Raw genomic sequence first — 18,886 nt, 5'->3', positions numbered from 1 at the left:
TTGTGTCTTGGATTTTTGCAAATATTTTAAAGAAGTACATGATGGATTAGGTCCAATTTTCAATATGTGGTTCCCTAACTTGTTTTCTACATGTGTGCCCAACTTCATGTCATTTGATGTAGCAGAACAGGTTTTACAGAGGAATGAACAAATGGTGTGACTGGGAGCCTTTCATATCCAAAACCTATCTGAAACCAATTCAAAATGGCCACAGTGTAACAAGCAGTTTTTTTGGGATAGTGTCTTTATTTCTAAATGCATTACCACTTACAGGTCATAAGAAACATTTTGTCACACATCACCACACATCTGGAGGAAAATCTATATTTTATTCACACGACTTGTGCCAAATATATCCAAAACCTATCCAAGACCTATCCAAAACCTATCCAAACTGGCCACAGTGTAACTAGCAGTGTTTTTTGGGATAGCGTCTTTCTTTCTAAATGCACTACCACTTACGGGTCATAAGAAACATTTTGTTTCTAACCCTAACCCGAACTCCGCATAACTTTGCCCAAACAAAGCGTGACAAGTGCCAGGCATAACTTAGCCCAAACAAAACCCGACAAATGCCCCGCATAACTTTGCCCAAAAAACCCGACAAGTACCGTACATAACTTTGCCTAAACAAAGCCGACAAGTGCCCCACATAACTTTGCCCAAACAAAGCCCCACATAACTTTGTCCAAGTAAAAGCCAAAAGCACTAAGCATTACTTTGCACACGCAAAGCTTGACAAAGGCGATGCGGAACTTTTCCCTATGTACCATAATAAAATTGTTACCAAAGCAGATGTTAATTATAATTTGCTGAATCACGGAATTATAAAAATCTATAGAGTAAAAGAGTAAACTGTAAATAAATGTACTTACATGTCAAGGGTTGCATACTCTGCGTACTCGAGACACTACCACAAAAACTGCACCAGCAGAGAATAATTTGCGCATTTATGTCCCCAGTGCGAAAAACAATGCCCAATCAGCACATCACATACCATTTTGCAAACCTTAAGACTATGACCTTATGGGCAATTTTAATCCTAGGGCCCTAACCCTTACTTACCTGGACCACAACCATAAGGGCAATTCCAACCCTGGTTGGAGGAAAATTATTAAAAATGTAGGTGGGTCATTCAACCTCATATAAATACAGTTACGGTTAGGGTTATAGTTAAATGTCCTGACTGCCGTTTCCAGGAGACAGTCCCGCACCCCCACTCCCAGGGATACCGTTATGCATGGGCCTGAATGGCCCCGTCCAACATCCACCCCCTTACACCACACATAACCCCCTGGATATGGTGACAATAATTGCTATTTTTTGTGTTTTGCAGGAGAAGACGGCAATGGAGAGACCAAGAAAAGGATCCAAAGACCAGGCAGCCAACCCGGAGGAAGACGAAGACAACGGAGGAGCACACAGGTAGGTAATTGCCAGTTAATGCCCTTTTATCAGGTGCTGCCCCTTTATAATTTTATACTTCTTTCCATAATATGATGGATTAGCGCCCCCCTGTGTGGAATCCCCGCAATCCCTGGTGTCCCCCAGAGGCACCTCCCAGCCTCTAAGACCCCCCAAGGGTCAATCCAGCACCATCCTGTCCCGATGGACAGCCAATAAATGATTTTCTTCCACCCCTGAGTCCCATGTCCTCCCTCTGTGGTGGTCAGAGGGAAATGAGGGAACTCAGTGGGGAGCGGCCCTATTTATAGGGGATTGCATCACCCGCCTAAAATTTAATAAATTATCCGACAACTAAGGTTATTTCACCGTTAGCGTTGTGGTCCAGTAAATTTAGGGTTAGGGCCCTAGGGTTAAATTACCCTTAGGGTTAGAGTCCTTAGGTTTAGGGTTACGGTTAGGCAGAAGGGTTAGATCCGTTGGTTATGGTTAAGGTTATGGTTAAATATCATGAATCCTGTTTCTAGGAACAGTCCTGCACCTCCGCTCCCAGCGATACAGTTACGGTTATGGTTATGGTTATAATAGTCTGTGACCACAGCGTCCCAGGGTCACAGGAATGCACTGGCCAATCTTGGTCAATCGTTGCATCCACCCGCTTGCGCACACAACCGTCATCCCTTATTAGGGTTTAATTTTAAATTGTTTTTCCTGTTTTGCAGGGGCGACGAGACGAAGAAGGACGACGAGGAATCCAGACCACTAGGGGGCACCGCTTCCGCCGTTGGGGACTTTTCGCCGTCTTCGCCTGGGGGTATGGGCATCTCTGCCAGAGGGACCTATAAAAATAGAAAAAGGGAAAAAGTTAATAAAGGTTGAATGCAGCCAGTGCACTAAGAACATCCATGATGGTATTTTAAGATATTATATACCGCAACCTAACTGTAATCACTAACCATAACCGCAGTCTTAAATCTAACCATAACCCCTAACCCCCTTCCTAACCCCAAACTCCCACCCTAACCCCCAACCCACCTCCGGTCCCTAAACGTAACCCTTACCCAAACCATAACCCTAACCACAAACTGCAGGCCCTAACCCTAAATCCCAACTCCAACCCTATTCCTGTCCTAACCCCCAACCCACTTCCGATCCCTAAACTTAACCCTAACCCCAAAAGTATTTCCTTAATCCTAAAACTACAAACCCTGACCACAAACCCCTTCCCTAACCATAAAACTCCAAGCCATAACCCCAAACCCCTTCCCTAAACCTAAAATTCCATGCCCTAACCACAAACAACAAATTTATTTTTGTATAGCGCATTATCACAACATTACATTGTCCCAAAGCACTTTACAGCATCCCCATCCAAAGCGCCCAGTGAGTAAGCCATAGGCAACAGTGGCAAGGAAAAATTCCCCAGAAGGAAGAAACCTTGGGAGGGACCAGACTCAAAGGGGGAGCCCACCCTCCAGGGGCCAGCAGGGAGAGTCAAATACAGTTAAATCTGAAACACAAACGGGGAGCAGGGGGGAGATGACAAGCCGGTGCCACCACTCCCTCCAATCGCCAGGCAGCCGGAAGGCAGGGAGCGGGTCATACAAGGAAGATGACACAGGCAGAACGGCGAGCTGGATGCACGGTCATCATTGGTCGTGGCGACGTCACATGTTGCAGGGTGTGCTGGACATCTTGATAGATTGAGGGCTCCAGGCAGCACCCCCCAGGAGAAGGTGATGGAAATAAATGCAATTAGTCAAAGTAAGGGAGACTATAAACCCCTTCCCTAACCCTAAAACTCCATACTCTACACCCCATTCTCTACCCTTACCACAATTTCCAAATCCTTACCCCAATCCTCAGCCCTAACCCTAAAATACCCCCATGTCTGACCTTCATTTTCCCCTAACCAGCCCGTGCCTCATGCCAGCATAAACTTGACCAAGGACAATTTAATTTCTTTCTCCCTTGTCCACAACAAGTTCCTTTAAGCTCCATATGGATATTTCTGGCCATATAATTTTTGATTTAGTTTTGTGTAATTGAAATATGCGGTTACTGGCTTTCTGGGTTTGGCTCTTATTAAAAGACAATTTTTATACATTATTTTGTAAATAACTATATTAAAAATCTACTGGATTTATTAATTATATAATTAATATGTAATATTATATTAATATATACATTGCAAACCATTAAACTAATTTAGAACAATTTTTTGGTGCAAAAAGCAATTTCAGAGCCATTGATTGGCTCTCCTTGAAAGATGCACCTAAGTCCCGCCCCTGCGGCTCTGAGTGCTGCACTGAAGGCACAATTTGTCAGTTGGACATTGGCAACTGCAGGGAAAGGAAGCCTCTAACATTGCTGGCATTACAAAGCCCTCCTAGTTGCCATATCCAGGTTTGATTAACAACACTTAATCAACAGTTTAAATTTAATTTTCTTCACTTTTATTTTTATAAAACACTTAGCTTGGTTAGTACCTTGAGCAATAATCTTCCTTTATTATCTATAGCAAGCCCGCCTGAAGAAGGTCCCGGGTGGACCGAAACGTTGCGCAACGGCTTGCCCATCTTTTTTATTAATATAAAACAATTTTATTTTATTTGTTTACTATACTTACCTGTAGAGTTCCAGAGGATTTCTTTACTAACCTGTGTGTGATTCCCATGGTGTCCTGGTTCCTGTAGAGAAATAAAACAGCAGAACATTATTAAATCTCATTTAATCTTACTCCTCACGGCCTCACGTACCTGAGTTTTTACCCATCATCATTGCTTACCTGTTGGGGAGAGAGAAGAGCAGATTAGTTATTCATTGACCTTTTATTTTAGTTATTGTTAAATACACTGCTCTAATTGTAGTTTACTCAATTATTAGTACTTACCTGGTTGAATCCAGACGAATATACTTACCTTTGTTGACCAGTTGGTGAGAAAAAGAAAAAGTTATTAGTTTCCTGTAGTCACTGACTACTGATTTCAGTTTCTTAGCTTTTATATTTATATTTTGATTTACTTACCTGCTGTTTTACAACAATGCCACTCCTGGACAGTGAGGGATGGACGGTGGTTACACGGAGACACAGGCGTACCAAACGAAGCCCAGACAGGGCCTTCTTCCGTCCACATGGACAGACTCCATACCACACGCAGCAACGAGCAAAGTGCTCCTATGCGGACGCAATTAAATACAGTGCAGATGATAGAGGCACCTATACCTACTGTTATAGTCCTTCATGGTCAAATGGACCACAATTTTTTGAACCGCGGGTCTATGCAGGACCCGCTAGACTTACCGCCCAGAGGGCACCTCTTGATACCAGGCCTCGCACTAGGCAGACAGGTGATTCACGGGAGGGGGTCAGGCACCTGCAAAAGGAGAGAAATAGGAGGCAGGGCATCAAACCCCAACATCACAGTGACCCGGAATTCGTCCGCAGGACTAGATGCATATTAAAACTTATTAGAATTACTCACCACCGATTCAATATTGCAGGGGGCCCACCCCCTGCCATTAATAAATTGGAAAAATTTCTGGCCGACATTATCCAGCCTGCCCTACCTAGTCCCAAAACACAAAACCTCATCAGGGATAATGCCAAGAAGTGGGCCGAGACCACAATGTCTGTCCTTTATCAGCATTACTATGATGCCCTGATGCTACAGATCTATGACTTCCCTCCCCAGAATTGGGAAGAATGTTTCCAACAAGCTAGTAAATGGGCCAAAAGGGACATGGGCAGAAGACTTAAACAAGCCACATGTGATGAGGTGTTGGACATGCTGCGAGATGCATGGCCTGCCTCTTTTGAGGGCTCTGTGGCCATCCCAGAGGAACCAGTCTCCCAAAGGGATTTACAGCCATCTTCCCCCAGGCAAAGTGGGGGTGACAACACGGTGGTTCCTGAGGCTATGGTCCACACAGAGGTGAGTCCACAGTCTCAACTTATAACTCCTGACCTGGAAACAGAGGGTGGTTACCCATACAGACCTTGCAGCACAAACATCCCCTGGGTCAGAGGAACCGATGGAGAGCCCCCTAGAGACTCTTTTAGGTCTCCTTATTCCCTCCCCAGAGGGTCAATTTCACATCCAGCCCAGTGCCCCTAAGGAGCAGGCCACTCCCAAAGGCCCACGGACGGCCACACCTACTTACCTTGATGTTCCATCAGATCCAGACTTAGTCTTAGTAGAAGTCCAGGGGGCAGCAGTCAGACTAGTCCTGTGGGGACACAGAGAAACGCCATTAGCCACAGCCAGGTCACTAACTTCAGGGCAGTGATACAGACCCGCCTTAGAACCGTCTTTAGGACCATTACACCACCTCCACCACAGGCGGACGCCTGTCCTAGGGTGCCAGCGCAGGCCTGTTCTAATTCCAGGCCCAGTGTTAGTACACCGCCTCGGTCGCAAACTGATAACCTGAAGGGTAGGCTTCAACGACACATGACCATGTCGGAGGTGACGCACAGTCTCGTACCCAGGACACGGCCCCTTAAAAGGAAAGAACAAGGGAGAGTCAGCAGGCCTTAAGATCAGGGATGAGGCACTTAATACCTCAGAGTTTATGGGGGCCTGGTTAAGTTGCTGGTATTAGATGGACAGTGCATTTCAGGCAGCATGGGGGCCTCCAAACCATTACCTCAACCCCCTTCCTAAGCCCAAACTCCCACCCTAACCCCCAACCCACTTCCGGTCCCTGTACTTTCGCTTTTCCATTGACTTCTGGTCGAGTACCAGTACCGAAATCTCGAGTACCAAAAGTGCCAAACCAGTTGGGGTACTTCTTTGGCACTTCGGTACTTTGGGGTGGGACTTGCAAACATATTTGCTGTCGATTGGTTATGCAAATAGCCTGCCGCTGAAACACAAAATACAACCGCCATCTTTTGAAATACACAGCGAGAAACAAAATAAAAAGCAGTAGAAACAAAAATATAAAAAAGTAAAATGGAAGGATGAACAAACGAGGAAACACAGACTTTAATTGCCATATGGCCAGATGAACAAATCCAGTGGGATTTGGATGGCACGACAGCAGTTCAGTTTCGCTGTTTCCCCTGTCGCACGCTGATTTGTACACGGTTTTGCTGTTGATTTAATGTCTTTTTATGAGGTAAACAAGCCATATATTAATTTTAAAACATCACACGCCTTTTGTGTTTTTTGTTTTTACAGATAATAAATGAAATTACTTAATTCGCTGGATAGAGGTATTTCTTGATGAAAATGTTATAGTATTGCTTATAAGACTATATTATGCGTGACGATCTACTGTATTCACATGTAATAATGTACCTGAGTGATTTTCTGACATTTCACATACCTCTTTGCTTTAATATTAGGGAAAACATTATTTCCTAATAGACAGGAGAAATATAGGGAAACTTAATTGCCCAGAACACCGTAATACCAAGCCGCTTGGAAGAAATGGGGCACACGCGAAACACTGAACAATGCCGCTTGAAAATCAAAAAACATAATTAAATAATTTGTTTGCTTTCAAAAGACTGAATTAGCAGTAAGCTAATTCTTACTGCTTTGATCGGCTTAGCCAAAGTAAGTGTACCTATGTAAACGTAATTGATGGCAGCATGATTTGGATTTTACTGAATCTTATACTGTGATAGAAGCTGACATAACAATAAACCGCATTTTCCAGCCTCAACACTTAGTTTTAATTTTGGGCTGTCAGTCAGGGGCGGTCACTGATGATGTCATTTGGCGCCGGTACCATTTTTTACGGCAGTGGAAAACCGACATGAAAGAAGTACCAAACTTTCGGCACTTTATGGAAGTACTGAAAGTACCGAAAGTACGGTACCTGCTGCGGTGGAAAAACGCCCTTAAGTAATCTGTAATCTCTAACAATCACATTTGACACTTTGTCAATTTTTCACTTTGTCATGACCAATGAACAAGAAACTGAAAAAGGTAGGCAATCTGTCATCTGTACGTAGGGAATGCGGCTTCAGCAGCAAGCAGTAGGGGATCCGTCATGTGTATGTAGGGGATGAGGCCTCAGCAACAAACAGTAGGTAATCAATCATCTGTATGTAGGAGATGCGGCCTCAGCAATGAACCGTAGGGAATCCGTCATGTCTATGTAGGGGCTGTGGGCTCCGCAACAAGCAGTAGGGACTCCGTTATGTGTATGTAGGGGATGCAGCCTCAGCAAAAAAAAAAGCAATAGGTAATCCGTCATCTGTATGTAGGAGATGCGGCCTCAGCAATGAACAGTAGGAAATCAATACATTAAAAAGAAACAGGAGACAAGATTTTTTAAACCGAACACCTTATTTTGTTAAAAGTCATTACCTGTAAAAACAGTTTCTCTTTTATTTTAACAAAAAAAGGACAGTGTCCCTGTTAGGGTTGCAAAGGGGCGGAAAATTTCCGGTAAATTTCCGGAAAGTTTCCGGTAAATTTCCATGGTAAGTTAAGCTTGGGAATTTTGGAAATATTCCATATTGGAAACTTTCATTGGAAATAATGGGAATTATGGAAATTAATGGGAATTTAGGAGAACTAACTGGGAATATATTATTTCCAAGCATAAATATAAACATAAATCATAAGAAAACCTCCATGCAAAATGTTTTCAACAGATATTTCAACAGATTTATTTGTAAGTACAGTAGAATAGAACACGTTTCAATAACTTGTTTCATGGATGAATAAAAACAGAAATGTTGAGTTCAATATTACCATCCCCTAACCCCGCTCATTCAAAAATGCCCCCTGTCCAAAAATCTCCACAAAGTCCCATTCAAAAGGTTAAATGAAAAATGCCACTTATCCTCCAAAACGTCCCATTAAACATGCAAATCTTCCTTCAAGCAATCGTCTTTTCTCATTTTTGCTCAGTCAATAGACTCTTCCTGGACCTCATCATCATCCAACAACATGTCCACTTCCTCAGCATCCAACTCTGAGTCTTCCTCTTCAGTGTCACTTTCCAGCCTTGTTGAGGATGGCTCTGTGTCAGGCTTAAAGAGCCGTAGGTTTGCCCGAATGCCCACCAGCTTTTCCACTCTCACATTTGTGAGCCTGTTGCGAACCTTTGTGTGGGTGTTCCCAAACAGTGACCAGTTGTGCTCGGAGGCGGCTGATGATGGTGGGATTTGGAGGAGGATAGAGGCTACAGGTGCAAGGGCCTCAAATTCACATAGTCCCTTCCACCAGGTGGCTGCAGATATGTGCTGGCATGACTGCCATATTCCATCCCCTTTCCAAAGGCCTTGCTTTGTTCGATACTTTGCCAAACTGCCTAGAACTTTGCCTTTATCGAGACCCAGGTGGTCAGACATGGCTGTAATGACCGCATAGACCGCATTCCAAGTTTATTCCCATAAATTCCCGTTAATTCCCGTTTATTCCCGTTAATTCCCGTTTATTCCCATTAATTCCCGTTAATTCCCATGGAAAGTTTCCATCTTTGAAAATTCCGGGAATTTTGCAACCCTAGTCCCTGTCACTGCTGCGCTCTGACATGTAAAAAGACAAAAAATGAAGGAGAATGATCAGTCAGGACAACCACAATAGTGCAGTAGTGGTGCGAGCAAATGAAGATTTTCAATGTTTACTGATGTGGCTTACTTTTCCAACTCTTTGATAACATCACTGATATCACGCAGGCTGAAGTTTTTTTCACCCATCTGTTGCTGATTGCGAGGACTGACTCGTATCCCTGTTGTTTCCCTTATCTGAAAGGGGATTATTACATCGGTATCATATTTAACATTTGTAGCAACCAATGAGATAAATGACAGCGATCTTACAGTACTCTGATCCATATGCCAAGAATTGTAGCTCTCCTGGGCTTCCATTAACAGATCCAACATGATATATATTACTGTTGCTTCCATTTCTTCAATCGAAAACAAACATGTCTTTAAAGTCACATAATGCTACGCTTAAAATCCATAATAACTAAGTCTAAGACAACTGAACAAGCTTTTATTACACTAGATCATATACTTTAAATAAACTCGATTGTAAAATACACGCACATGCACCGCCATTTAACCCTCTGGGGTCTAGGGGTAGGAAACACACTTTCACTGACTGGGGCATGATCACACATTTCTTCAAATATCATAAACTTAATTCATGGCAAATAAATTATTTCTTATATATTTGTTTTGCCATTACACTCATCTTTATTTTAATATATATTGTAAATGTCAGATTTTTGTTACGTTTGAAATTTGACATCAAATTATAGACATTGCAAAATGCAGTTTGGAACACTTGCAGAAACATTATAAAAGTACATAGTAAGCAATGCTGGCAGTTTGTTTTGATCCCAGATATCTGATCACCAAAGTCTTGGCTACATGAAGATGACTAAATGGTGTAGATGCAACATTCATTTGGATAAATAAATAAGAAAAACCTAAGTCATGTCACTATTTCTGGCTCCTTTCATTGAATATGTAGCAACTTTCATGTGTATGAATGAGCCATTGTCACCTGGCCACGTCCCCAACCCCCTTTTATGGCGCTGAAGGGGATGTATCTGGATCGCGTTTCACCGTTGCGCTGTTAATCAAATTACCATGCGAATGCGATTTGAATACGCGCTAATGCGGCTATTTAGAATGTGAATAGCGATCTTCGCGTGAGAGCGGTACTACACGCCCCCGATGCAGGTAAAACAAAGTAAGATGACATGGTTTACTTTTTTGCCGATTTAACCTAATTAAAAAAACTTTAATACTTCCGACAATGGACGTTTTGAAAAGAACACAGATTACGGATTTAGCCAGCGTTTTTTTCATGATTCTACATTAAGATTTCAGCGAGATATAAACTAAAATAGACGCGAAAAGTACGCGATGTCGCCGATGACATACTCGACCTCAGAGAGTTAAACTTAGTTTAGAAGATTAAATGCTACTAAAGACAGGTTTTACATTACTTACCAAACGATCCACAGAGAAATATGCTCTACAGCCAGCTCGACATGTAAAAACCAGCCTCACCACGTGCTTCCGAATGCGCAAAAAAAGTGCCACACCTCCCCTTGCGTCACAAAATGTTACATTTTTGTATCGATTTGCCCAGAGAAGACGTGCCATTGCCTAGACAACCGTGAACTACTGCTCTGAGACCAATAATATTCAGACTTGGCAATCAGTAATTACTAAGCTTTAAACAATTTCACTTTGATAGTAAATAATTTTACTTTTGTAAAGTTATGAAACTTCACACACTTGTTCATAGATATACCTAGTTCATGCATGCCTAATTTCAAACCCATAGCTGGTACAGCTCGGCCGTGACGCCCCCTCCTGTTTATGTAGGAAATGTGGCCTTAGCAATGAACAGTAGGGAATCCATCATCTCTATGTAAGAGATGCAGCCTCAGCAACAAGCAGTAGGTAATCCCTCATGTCTATGTAGTAGGGGTGGCACGGTTCACAAAACCCACGGTTCAGTTTGTATCACGGTTTTAGGGTCACGGTTTTCGGTTCTGTACGGTTCTTGTTATTTTTTCTTTTAATCTTTAACAATCCAGAAATGCACTTCAGCATATGATATATAGCTTAATTATCCACAATTTAGGATACAGTATTAAAAAAGTTATATCATGTAATCATGCATAAACTGAATTTGACTTGACTTAAAGCACATTATTAAAATTATTAAACATTATTAATCTCAGAACAGTAATAAAATAAAAGTCTTGCCTTAACATAAATGCTAAAAGAATAAATCGCTTTAATCGCTATTACACTTGGGTATGGGCACGCGGTCTTATTTAGAAAACATACAAAAAGAGACGCATATAATGTTTAATCATTCGTTTTGTATTTGTCCGGTCCACGGGGTTAATTTAATTGGGGATCGTTAAAATGATAGATCACCTATCTTGATTAAGCCTGATTCGGTTCGTTATATATATATATAATATATCATTATATATAATATATCATTATATATAATGAGCAAAAGGAACACAGACGAGCGGTAAAGCAGAATTACAATATAATGACCGGACTGGAGAAAGAAACGGAAACACGGACTAAATACAATGGAGTAATGACAAATTTGACAACAATCAGGAACAGCTGGTAAACACGGGGAATCCACACAGGGTTAACAAGGGGGCGTGGCACACGGAAAGAGCGGACGATCGAGGCATGACACTCACTGGAGTGCTTTGTCACAGATAACTTAATTTTCTTTAACAAAGTGCCTAACCGCACATTAAATAAAGTCACACAACAAAGGCCCACAACAGTGTTCAGATGTTGTGCTATCGGTTGGCTGAAATTTAAACGTTTTCTTCAGAGACAGGGTGGTAACGCCGAAAACTCGAGCTAAACGCAGCAAACGAAAGGCTACCGGAAATTACTTAGCTGGCTGAACTTTTACCGGAACTTTTACTTTTTCAACTCGTCGATGAAGTGAGCGACGTGGTCCAGAGTGAGGGACAAGTCTATGGCCAACTCATAAAGCTCCTTGTTTTGGTACACCAGGCTGCTGATCTGAGAGAAGAACATTGTGTTAGATTCACGTTCCTGATTTTTAAAACCTAATGAAATTGAATGAAAGTGTACTTACAGTGCAGAAAAATATAGGCAGATGCCACTTGTCTCGGAAGGTTTCCTTTAGCAGCTCCTTCAAGCGGTCCTGATATGCCGACACCTGCAACATTTCAGGGCAGACTGATGTGTCTTTGATGATGCCACACAAAGTCATGTGCATGCCATGCCCGTTAGAGAAATTAAATGCCTCACCGGCTTCATTTCCTCCGGCCGTGGAGCCCTTCTCAGGAGGCCGCGAAGCTGTAATGAGACATGTGATTATGTATGTTTGCAGTTTTACATGTGTGCACACCAAAGAAAGTAAATAGGTGAGACTTACTTCACTCTCTTCGCGCTTGGGGGACTTGTTTCTGCCCTCCGGTGACACGCCTTCTGCCACTGCACCTTGTGCCGCTGCACCTTCACCTGGAATGTCAAGAGGGACACCCATGTCTTGAGCATCACTGTGATGGCGGGGGGTCAATCGATTAACTTGGCTATACTTTGTCATTTGCATCTCTTACCTATGGCAGGAGCTTCGTTCCCCTTGGGGGTACTGCTGAGGTGCTCTTCTTCAATCTCAGCCATGATGTGTGAGACTACCAAAGACAACAAAATTAATTTAACCTCCTTATACCTTCCATAAATCCTATCCTCTACTTTCAAGCATTGTAGGGATTACGCAATCATGACAAGAACCTTCTAGAAGTCTCTAAGCACGATGTTGGAGAATAAACTCGGTTGTACCGTTACACACGACCTACACCCGGCACATTTTCGTGTTCGCTAGCTGACCGAACATTTCCCAATGGCTGTTTTAATCAAGTGCGGCATGTCGCTCACATTTAGAGATTTAAAGTCTAAGCATCTTGCTCTGAGATAAACAGTGAGATAGCTTAAAACTGTCAAAGTGTCAAATATTAAATGTGACAGACAGAAAAGTTTCACGTTACTTACTAAGGGCTGATTCCAGACGTGCAATCTCCAGCCAGTCAGACATGCACACGGCTCTGTTTCGCAGAGGGTTCTGAGCGCACCACAAAGGACATTCTGTACTGTCCCCCTGCCTCTCCATACTGAGCCTTTCACCCAATAAATGCCTAAAGTTAATGAATAAATTAGCATATCATGAATATTTTATGAAGATGCAGCTTTTCTATGAAAGCCTAGGGGATCTGTAATACATATGTAGGGTATGTGGCCTTTGCAGCGACACTTAGGGCTTATGTTCCCCATATCTATGGGATGCGGCCTCGGCAACAAACAGTGGGGCATCCGTCACCCATATGTAGGAGATGCGGCCTCAGCACCGAGCAGCAGAGAATCCGTCATCCGTAGATAGGAGATGCGGCCTCAGCTATGAAACCCAGGTAACACGTTACCCATACGTAGCAGATGCAGCTTCAGCGAGGAACCATAGGGACCCCGTTACCCATATGTATGAAATGCGGCTTATGTATATGTGATCAGTAATCCCTGAGTCATTTTTGCTGAATGTGCCTTTAGAAATGAGACTTAGGAGATGCGTAATACATACACGTGTGATGTATACACTTCTGATAGGCTGACGACATGCGGCATCAATAGACATTTCTACCATGAGCCATGCACAGTGATGACAAAAAGGATTGATGGACAACAGGCATTTATTAGCCTAACAGATGAAAAGATAAAACTCAAAAATGGGATGAAAACTGCTGACTGCATCCACATTCAGACCTACTGGTCAGTGGATCTGTTAAGAGACAAAGAATAAATACAGGTGATCAGAAAAAACAGCCGCGACATTGAAATGACGGTGACTGCAAAGCAATTTTACCAATGTTCAGTTGATGTAACTTACCTTTGCACTTGTTTCAGGAGCGCCCTGATATTGTCGATCGTGAGGTCCATCTCTTTGCACTTCGCCAGGAGCTCAGGATGGGCATACAGTACTTCATTGATCTGAAAAGTGAATATACCATTGTGCTTGTGTTTCTAATTTTGCAACAACCTATGACATTGACTGAAAGGATACTTACAGTCCTAGTGCTTATTGGTAAGTCAAGATGGTCTGAGAAACAGCTCTTGACCTTCTCCCTAAAACTATCAGGGTATAGCAGCTTCCTGCGATACGTCGGTCTCTGAAATATTTCAGGGGCAAAAAAGAACCGGCATGTCTTTAACGCCACCACAGACATGTATATGCCCTCTCACAAAAACAGACACAAACACACAGACACACCTGTCTTTAAAAATGAGACAAAACCTCACCTCTGTACCAGCCGGTCAGACAACTGTCTTCGGTAGGGGACTGGGGAGCTGTGATGAGAAAAAAAAATGTTGGTTTTCGGTTTTGTATTTCCGCAAACGTTTCAGGTAAGACAAGCCATTCCAGTGCCTCAAATTGCCAAGACAGCATACTGGCATGACTTACCTCGGCTTCTTCGGCCCCAGAACTGGATGGGTCATTTATGTCTGAGGACAAAGTGACGACTGAAGAGTGTGGATGGACATGTAGAGAACACAGATACATTCTTTCAGTATCCAGACCACTATTTCATTTTTCCAGCTATTGCATATTTGCTTGACTATACTTTGTGACTTACACATCTCTTCGGCAGGTAAACGCTCCAGAGGTACTGGGATGAGGGGGCTAAAGATGAAGGGCGGAGCATCAACCTTGCTGAGCTCCCCCTGCAATCCCGCACTATCCGAAGGTACCGGGTCGAGTGAGCTTCAAGTGCACAGTGGGACCAGGCCCCCGCTGAGGTCCTCCATGAGGCCCGCACTCTCCGAGGGGACCGGGTCGAGGGGGCTTGAGCTGCACAACGGAACCAGGTCCTTCCTGACCTGCATCTGCAAGCCCGCACTGTTCTTAGCAGAATGCACAGTCTCAGCTTGCTTCGTCTTTGACTTCTGCGGCCCGGGCTCATCCTCTCCTGATGTGGAAGAGATAGTTAACCTAAACCGCTTCCTCGGCGAGTGGAACACTTCCTCCTCTGACTGAGACTGCTGATTGGTTTTATGGCGCGGAGCCTTGCTCATGCCCAAGGCTGTCTGCAGGAGGCCCCGACCACTGCAGGCGTCAGCACCGTCAGGCTCCGCGACATAAAACCGGTCAGCAGTCTGACGCTGCTTTTCCGGGAGGTTGCGCTGGATCTGTAAATGGGGACAGAGAAATCGATTAGCGTACCAGTGACAAATCATCAGGCGCTACGGACTTTGGCATCGTCCTGAATCACAACTTACGCAGGTCGACACACCCGTGCGGATCTCCGATACTGAGAACCCCCATGGCAGGCCGCATGCGAGGCAGGTCTGTGTCACCACATTATTAAGTTTACGGAAGGGCTGCCCGGACGCCACAAAGAAGAATATTGCTGGCTGGTGGCAGAAGCCGGGCAGACGTGGCCTTCGCAGCCACGAATGCTCCCTTTGAGTGAGGCAGATTTTTGCCCTTCCAAAGGTGCCAGATGTTTTGTGATTGGCGACCTGTGAAGATGAGTACACGGGTTACCGGAGACGGTGTAGAACATCAGACTATGTGTGACAAAAATATGAGTTTCATCACACGTTTTACTTGATTCGAAGATATCACGTCAACACGGTTTCCGGATGCTCACACTGATCACCATGTAGTCCCCTTCTGGGTGGGCCACATTGAATTCTTCAAGTGTCATATTTATTAAGACACTGCTGCGGTGCCTGCTGATGGCAAAGAGCAATGTCACCAGGCATCCCACGCAGCTGTTTCTAACTGTGATGTCCAGTGGAGATTCGGCTAGGCCATCTTCAAGAAAAAAGCGAAACGTGATCATGGCCCTCGGAAACATGACCGGTGCACTTTCCCCATTTTGTATTACTCTCTCTAATGATGTTGCAATGTATCACAACAAATCCATGTAAAGCTCCTCGGGATAACTATGTTGTGAAAGGCTCTATGCAAAAACAAATCAAACTGAATTGTGTAGATTTGACGGGTATCGACTCACCTAGGCAGTCGGGAATCTTGCCACGCAGCTCCGTGAGCAGAGCTGCTAGGTCTCCCCGTTGGGGCATCCTCTTTGTCTTTTTGTCTTTAACAGTCTGCCTGTGTCCGACTATTTTTTTGGTGACCAGTTGCATCTGGAATTTCATGTGCCGGGTTATGCCGGTCAGCCTTTTCTGGCTTAGTCGGACACAGGGTAGACTGTTATCGACCAGGAACTGGATAAATTTAGGTGGTTTTTAATGGTGGTTACTTTAAATTTTGAACTGAGATGCTCCATCCAGTTGTTAATTTGGGAGGGGTCAGCGATGTACTTTACATGGGCCGGTGGTGGCTCATCCTGATTGCCCCACATGAATCGCACAAAATTTTCTAAATCTTTTACCTCGTGTTTGTAGTTTTCAATGACTTTGCCATAATGGAATTACCATTTAGAGTAACCCGCATCAAAGGGTCTTTCCCCCTTGCTAAAAAAGAATGAATATATTAGGACAAGGTAATAGTGCTGCCAGTGCACCGTAAAACAGTATAAGTGTCATTTTAAAACATTAATATTTACCCTAACCCTGTTTAAAAGGATGATGTGTCGGTGCGTAAGCGGGCTGATGCACCGATGAACCCGATTGATTGGCCAGTGCATTACTGTGTCCCTGGGATGGCAGGGTGCAGTTAGGGGTCTGATCCCTATTCATAAACCTAACCATAACCCCTAACCATTTTTTTATTATTTTTTTTTTATTTATTTATATATTTGTGATTTGTTGTGTTAAGTGACCTTGGGGTCGTCTCCACCTCCGCCGAGGCCACCGCTTCGGTCTGGGACAAATATATCTCTACCAGGGTAACCTAAAAATAAAGGGAAAAACAGGAAAAAGTTTTTAATGTTGCCAGTGCACCATAAACATCTATGATAGATCATTAAAACGTTTCTTACCAAAAACCTAACCGTAACTGCTTCCCTAACCCTAAAACTCCAGGCCCTAACCCCTTCCCTAACCCTAAAACTTCAAACCCTAACCTCAAACCCCTTCCCTAACCCTAACCCTAATCTTAACCCCTAGACCCTAAAGCCATTTTGGCCTAGGGCCCTAATCTTTAAAGTGCCCCTGATTTGACCCCAAGGCTATTAGAGCCTGGGGCCCTAACCCTAAGGCCTATTCTGGCCTAGGCCCTACATTTAATTATTTAATTAGTATGCCTCCTATATATATGGATGTTTCCCCATTGTACCCTCCTCATTTCCCTCCGACCATCGCGGAGAGAGGATGTGTGCTGCAATTGGGGAATGATTGGACACCTGGGGAATGGATATGTCAGTGGATGGATGTGGATTGACCTTGGGGGGGGACTATGGCACCGGGAGGTGCCTCCGGGGGGCCCGAGGAGTTTGCGGCAATACCGCAGGTGGTTGCCAGGGGGGGTAAAACGTAAGACCCTGGGAAGAAATAGGGCAGTTATTTGTGTCAATAAGACCAGAGTAAGGGTCATTATTATTGGCATCTATGGCTATACTTACCTGTTGGTGGCGTCGCTCCTCCGACGGTCCTCCGGGTTGGCTGCTCGGTCCATGGGACTTACCTGAGTTCCTCCTGCCTTTGCTGCTGTCGTTTCCTGTGGATGAAATTGAAAGGGGATGATTAAATTCAGAGGGCAATATAAATTATTAGTAACCCTATTCTGGTGTGACCACGGTCATGTTACGGGGGATGGACCCAGATAGGCCCGTGCCTAACTGTTGCCTTGTGCACAGATGGGGGAAACCCTAGTTAGGGGAAACCCTAACCCTCAACAACCTAACCATAACCCCTAACGTCTGATTCTAACCCTAACCCCCCACCCTTCCTGGACTCTAGACAGTAGGCCCTAACCCCTAACCCTTGACCTCTACCCGGACCCCTAACCTTTACCCTTGACTTTAGACTACAGTCCCTAACCGCTAACCCTTGACTTTGTTACCTTTCTACTATTGGAACCCTTTACCTCTACCCAAATTCTAACCCTAACCTTCAGGCTCAACCATAACTTTCATCTTCTACTATAACTCATATCTGACAGCTCCTTTCCCTCTCCTTCCCCTCATGCTACTTTTCTCCTCTACATACATTTCTCTTTCTCCCCCTCTCTGAATGCAGGAAACTGGATACTTCCAGTGGTCCTTGATTTCCTTATTTTAAGGGTATAAAGTTAATCGGGTATGACCTGCCTTTCTTACTGTGTATGCTTGACATAACTGATATAAACATGATCAATAAACAGCAATTGGTTCTTTGTACAGTACTTTATTTTAGATTTCTCTGCTGGATTTGCCATCGTTGAGGGCTCCGATACTTCGGGCATATAGACCAGGGTAGGAAGGACATTCCACCTCAAAAAAATAAGAGGACAGACATTAGAGGTTTCTAAAAGGGTTTTTACCAGAGTGTTGAACCTAAAAGGTGAAGTGTACTTACCAGGGTCCTCTCTGTTCCGGGAAAGTGGATTTTGAATCCACTAGGGGATATTATACTTACCGTAGATCCTCTTCGTCGCCGTCGTCCTCGTCGTCACCGCCGTTCCTAGATAAAATAAAAAAATCAAATATGGGTTAGTAGGGCGATATTGCTCATGAGCCCATTCAAAGGGATAGCTTACTCACCAGGGACCGGTTCCACCTCCGACGACTCCGCCCAGGCCGTCGTCTCTATTTTGGACAAGTATATCCCTATCAGGGTTACCTGAATGGAAAAAAGGATATTAGAGTAGGATAAAGCCGTGAATGTTGCCCGTGCACCCTTAATATCTATGATATTTTGTTGAGCTTTTCTAATTTCAAAACCTAACCATAACCCTAACCCTGCCAGTGCACCCACAATATCTATGATATGTTGTTGAGCTTTTCTAACTTCAAAACCTAACCGTAACCCTAATGTCCCTATCTACGGCCAGTAGGCCCTATCCCTAACCCTTAGTCCCTGGACCTTAAGGCTAGT

At 43.9% G+C, this 18,886-nt stretch overlaps 2 protein-coding genes across 3 annotated transcripts; both read right to left on the bottom strand.

Annotated features, from left to right (window-relative positions):
- Positions 1-4,232: 4,232 nt before the first annotated feature.
- LOC140587283 (uncharacterized) lies at positions 4,233-13,216 on the bottom strand. 2 transcript variants are annotated; one of them, XR_011989236.1, is made up of 9 exons: positions 12,905-13,216; positions 12,472-12,546; positions 12,288-12,373; positions 12,161-12,208; positions 11,985-12,068; positions 11,808-11,908; positions 5,569-5,634; positions 4,433-4,781; positions 4,238-4,325 (listed from the first exon to the last, which is right to left on the bottom strand). XR_011989236.1 is itself a non-coding variant. In XM_072708774.1 (8 exons), the coding sequence occupies exons 1-8, from the start codon at positions 13,020-13,022 to the stop codon at positions 4,685-4,687; spliced, it is 675 nt and encodes a 224-aa protein (XP_072564875.1). In that variant the 5' UTR covers positions 13,023-13,216; the 3' UTR covers positions 4,233-4,684. The 2 variants fall into 2 exon arrangements, 1 of the variants encoding a protein (XP_072564875.1); XM_072708774.1 differs by having other exon boundaries at positions 4,233-4,781.
- A 400-nt stretch (positions 13,217-13,616) lies between these two features.
- On the bottom strand, positions 13,617-18,248 carry LOC140578581 (uncharacterized). The gene is made up of 12 exons (XM_072700137.1): positions 18,196-18,248; positions 17,434-17,528; positions 17,254-17,352; positions 15,922-16,763; positions 15,553-15,719; positions 15,179-15,421; positions 14,536-15,088; positions 14,364-14,422; positions 14,201-14,248; positions 13,969-14,070; positions 13,791-13,891; positions 13,617-13,682 (listed from the first exon to the last, which is right to left on the bottom strand). Exons 4-7 carry the CDS (start codon positions 16,064-16,066, stop codon positions 14,666-14,668), a joined length of 978 nt encoding a protein of 325 aa, XP_072556238.1. The 5' UTR covers positions 16,067-16,763; positions 17,254-17,352; positions 17,434-17,528; positions 18,196-18,248; the 3' UTR covers positions 13,617-13,682; positions 13,791-13,891; positions 13,969-14,070; positions 14,201-14,248; positions 14,364-14,422; positions 14,536-14,665.
- Positions 18,249-18,886: the final 638 nt, after the last annotated feature.

This window comes from Paramormyrops kingsleyae, chromosome 1, assembly GCF_048594095.1.
Source record: "Paramormyrops kingsleyae isolate MSU_618 chromosome 1, PKINGS_0.4, whole genome shotgun sequence".
NCBI lineage: Eukaryota > Metazoa > Chordata > Actinopteri > Osteoglossiformes > Mormyridae > Paramormyrops > Paramormyrops kingsleyae.
The sequence above is the reverse complement of the archived record's forward strand: the minus strand, read 5'-3'. Positions and strand labels throughout refer to the sequence as shown.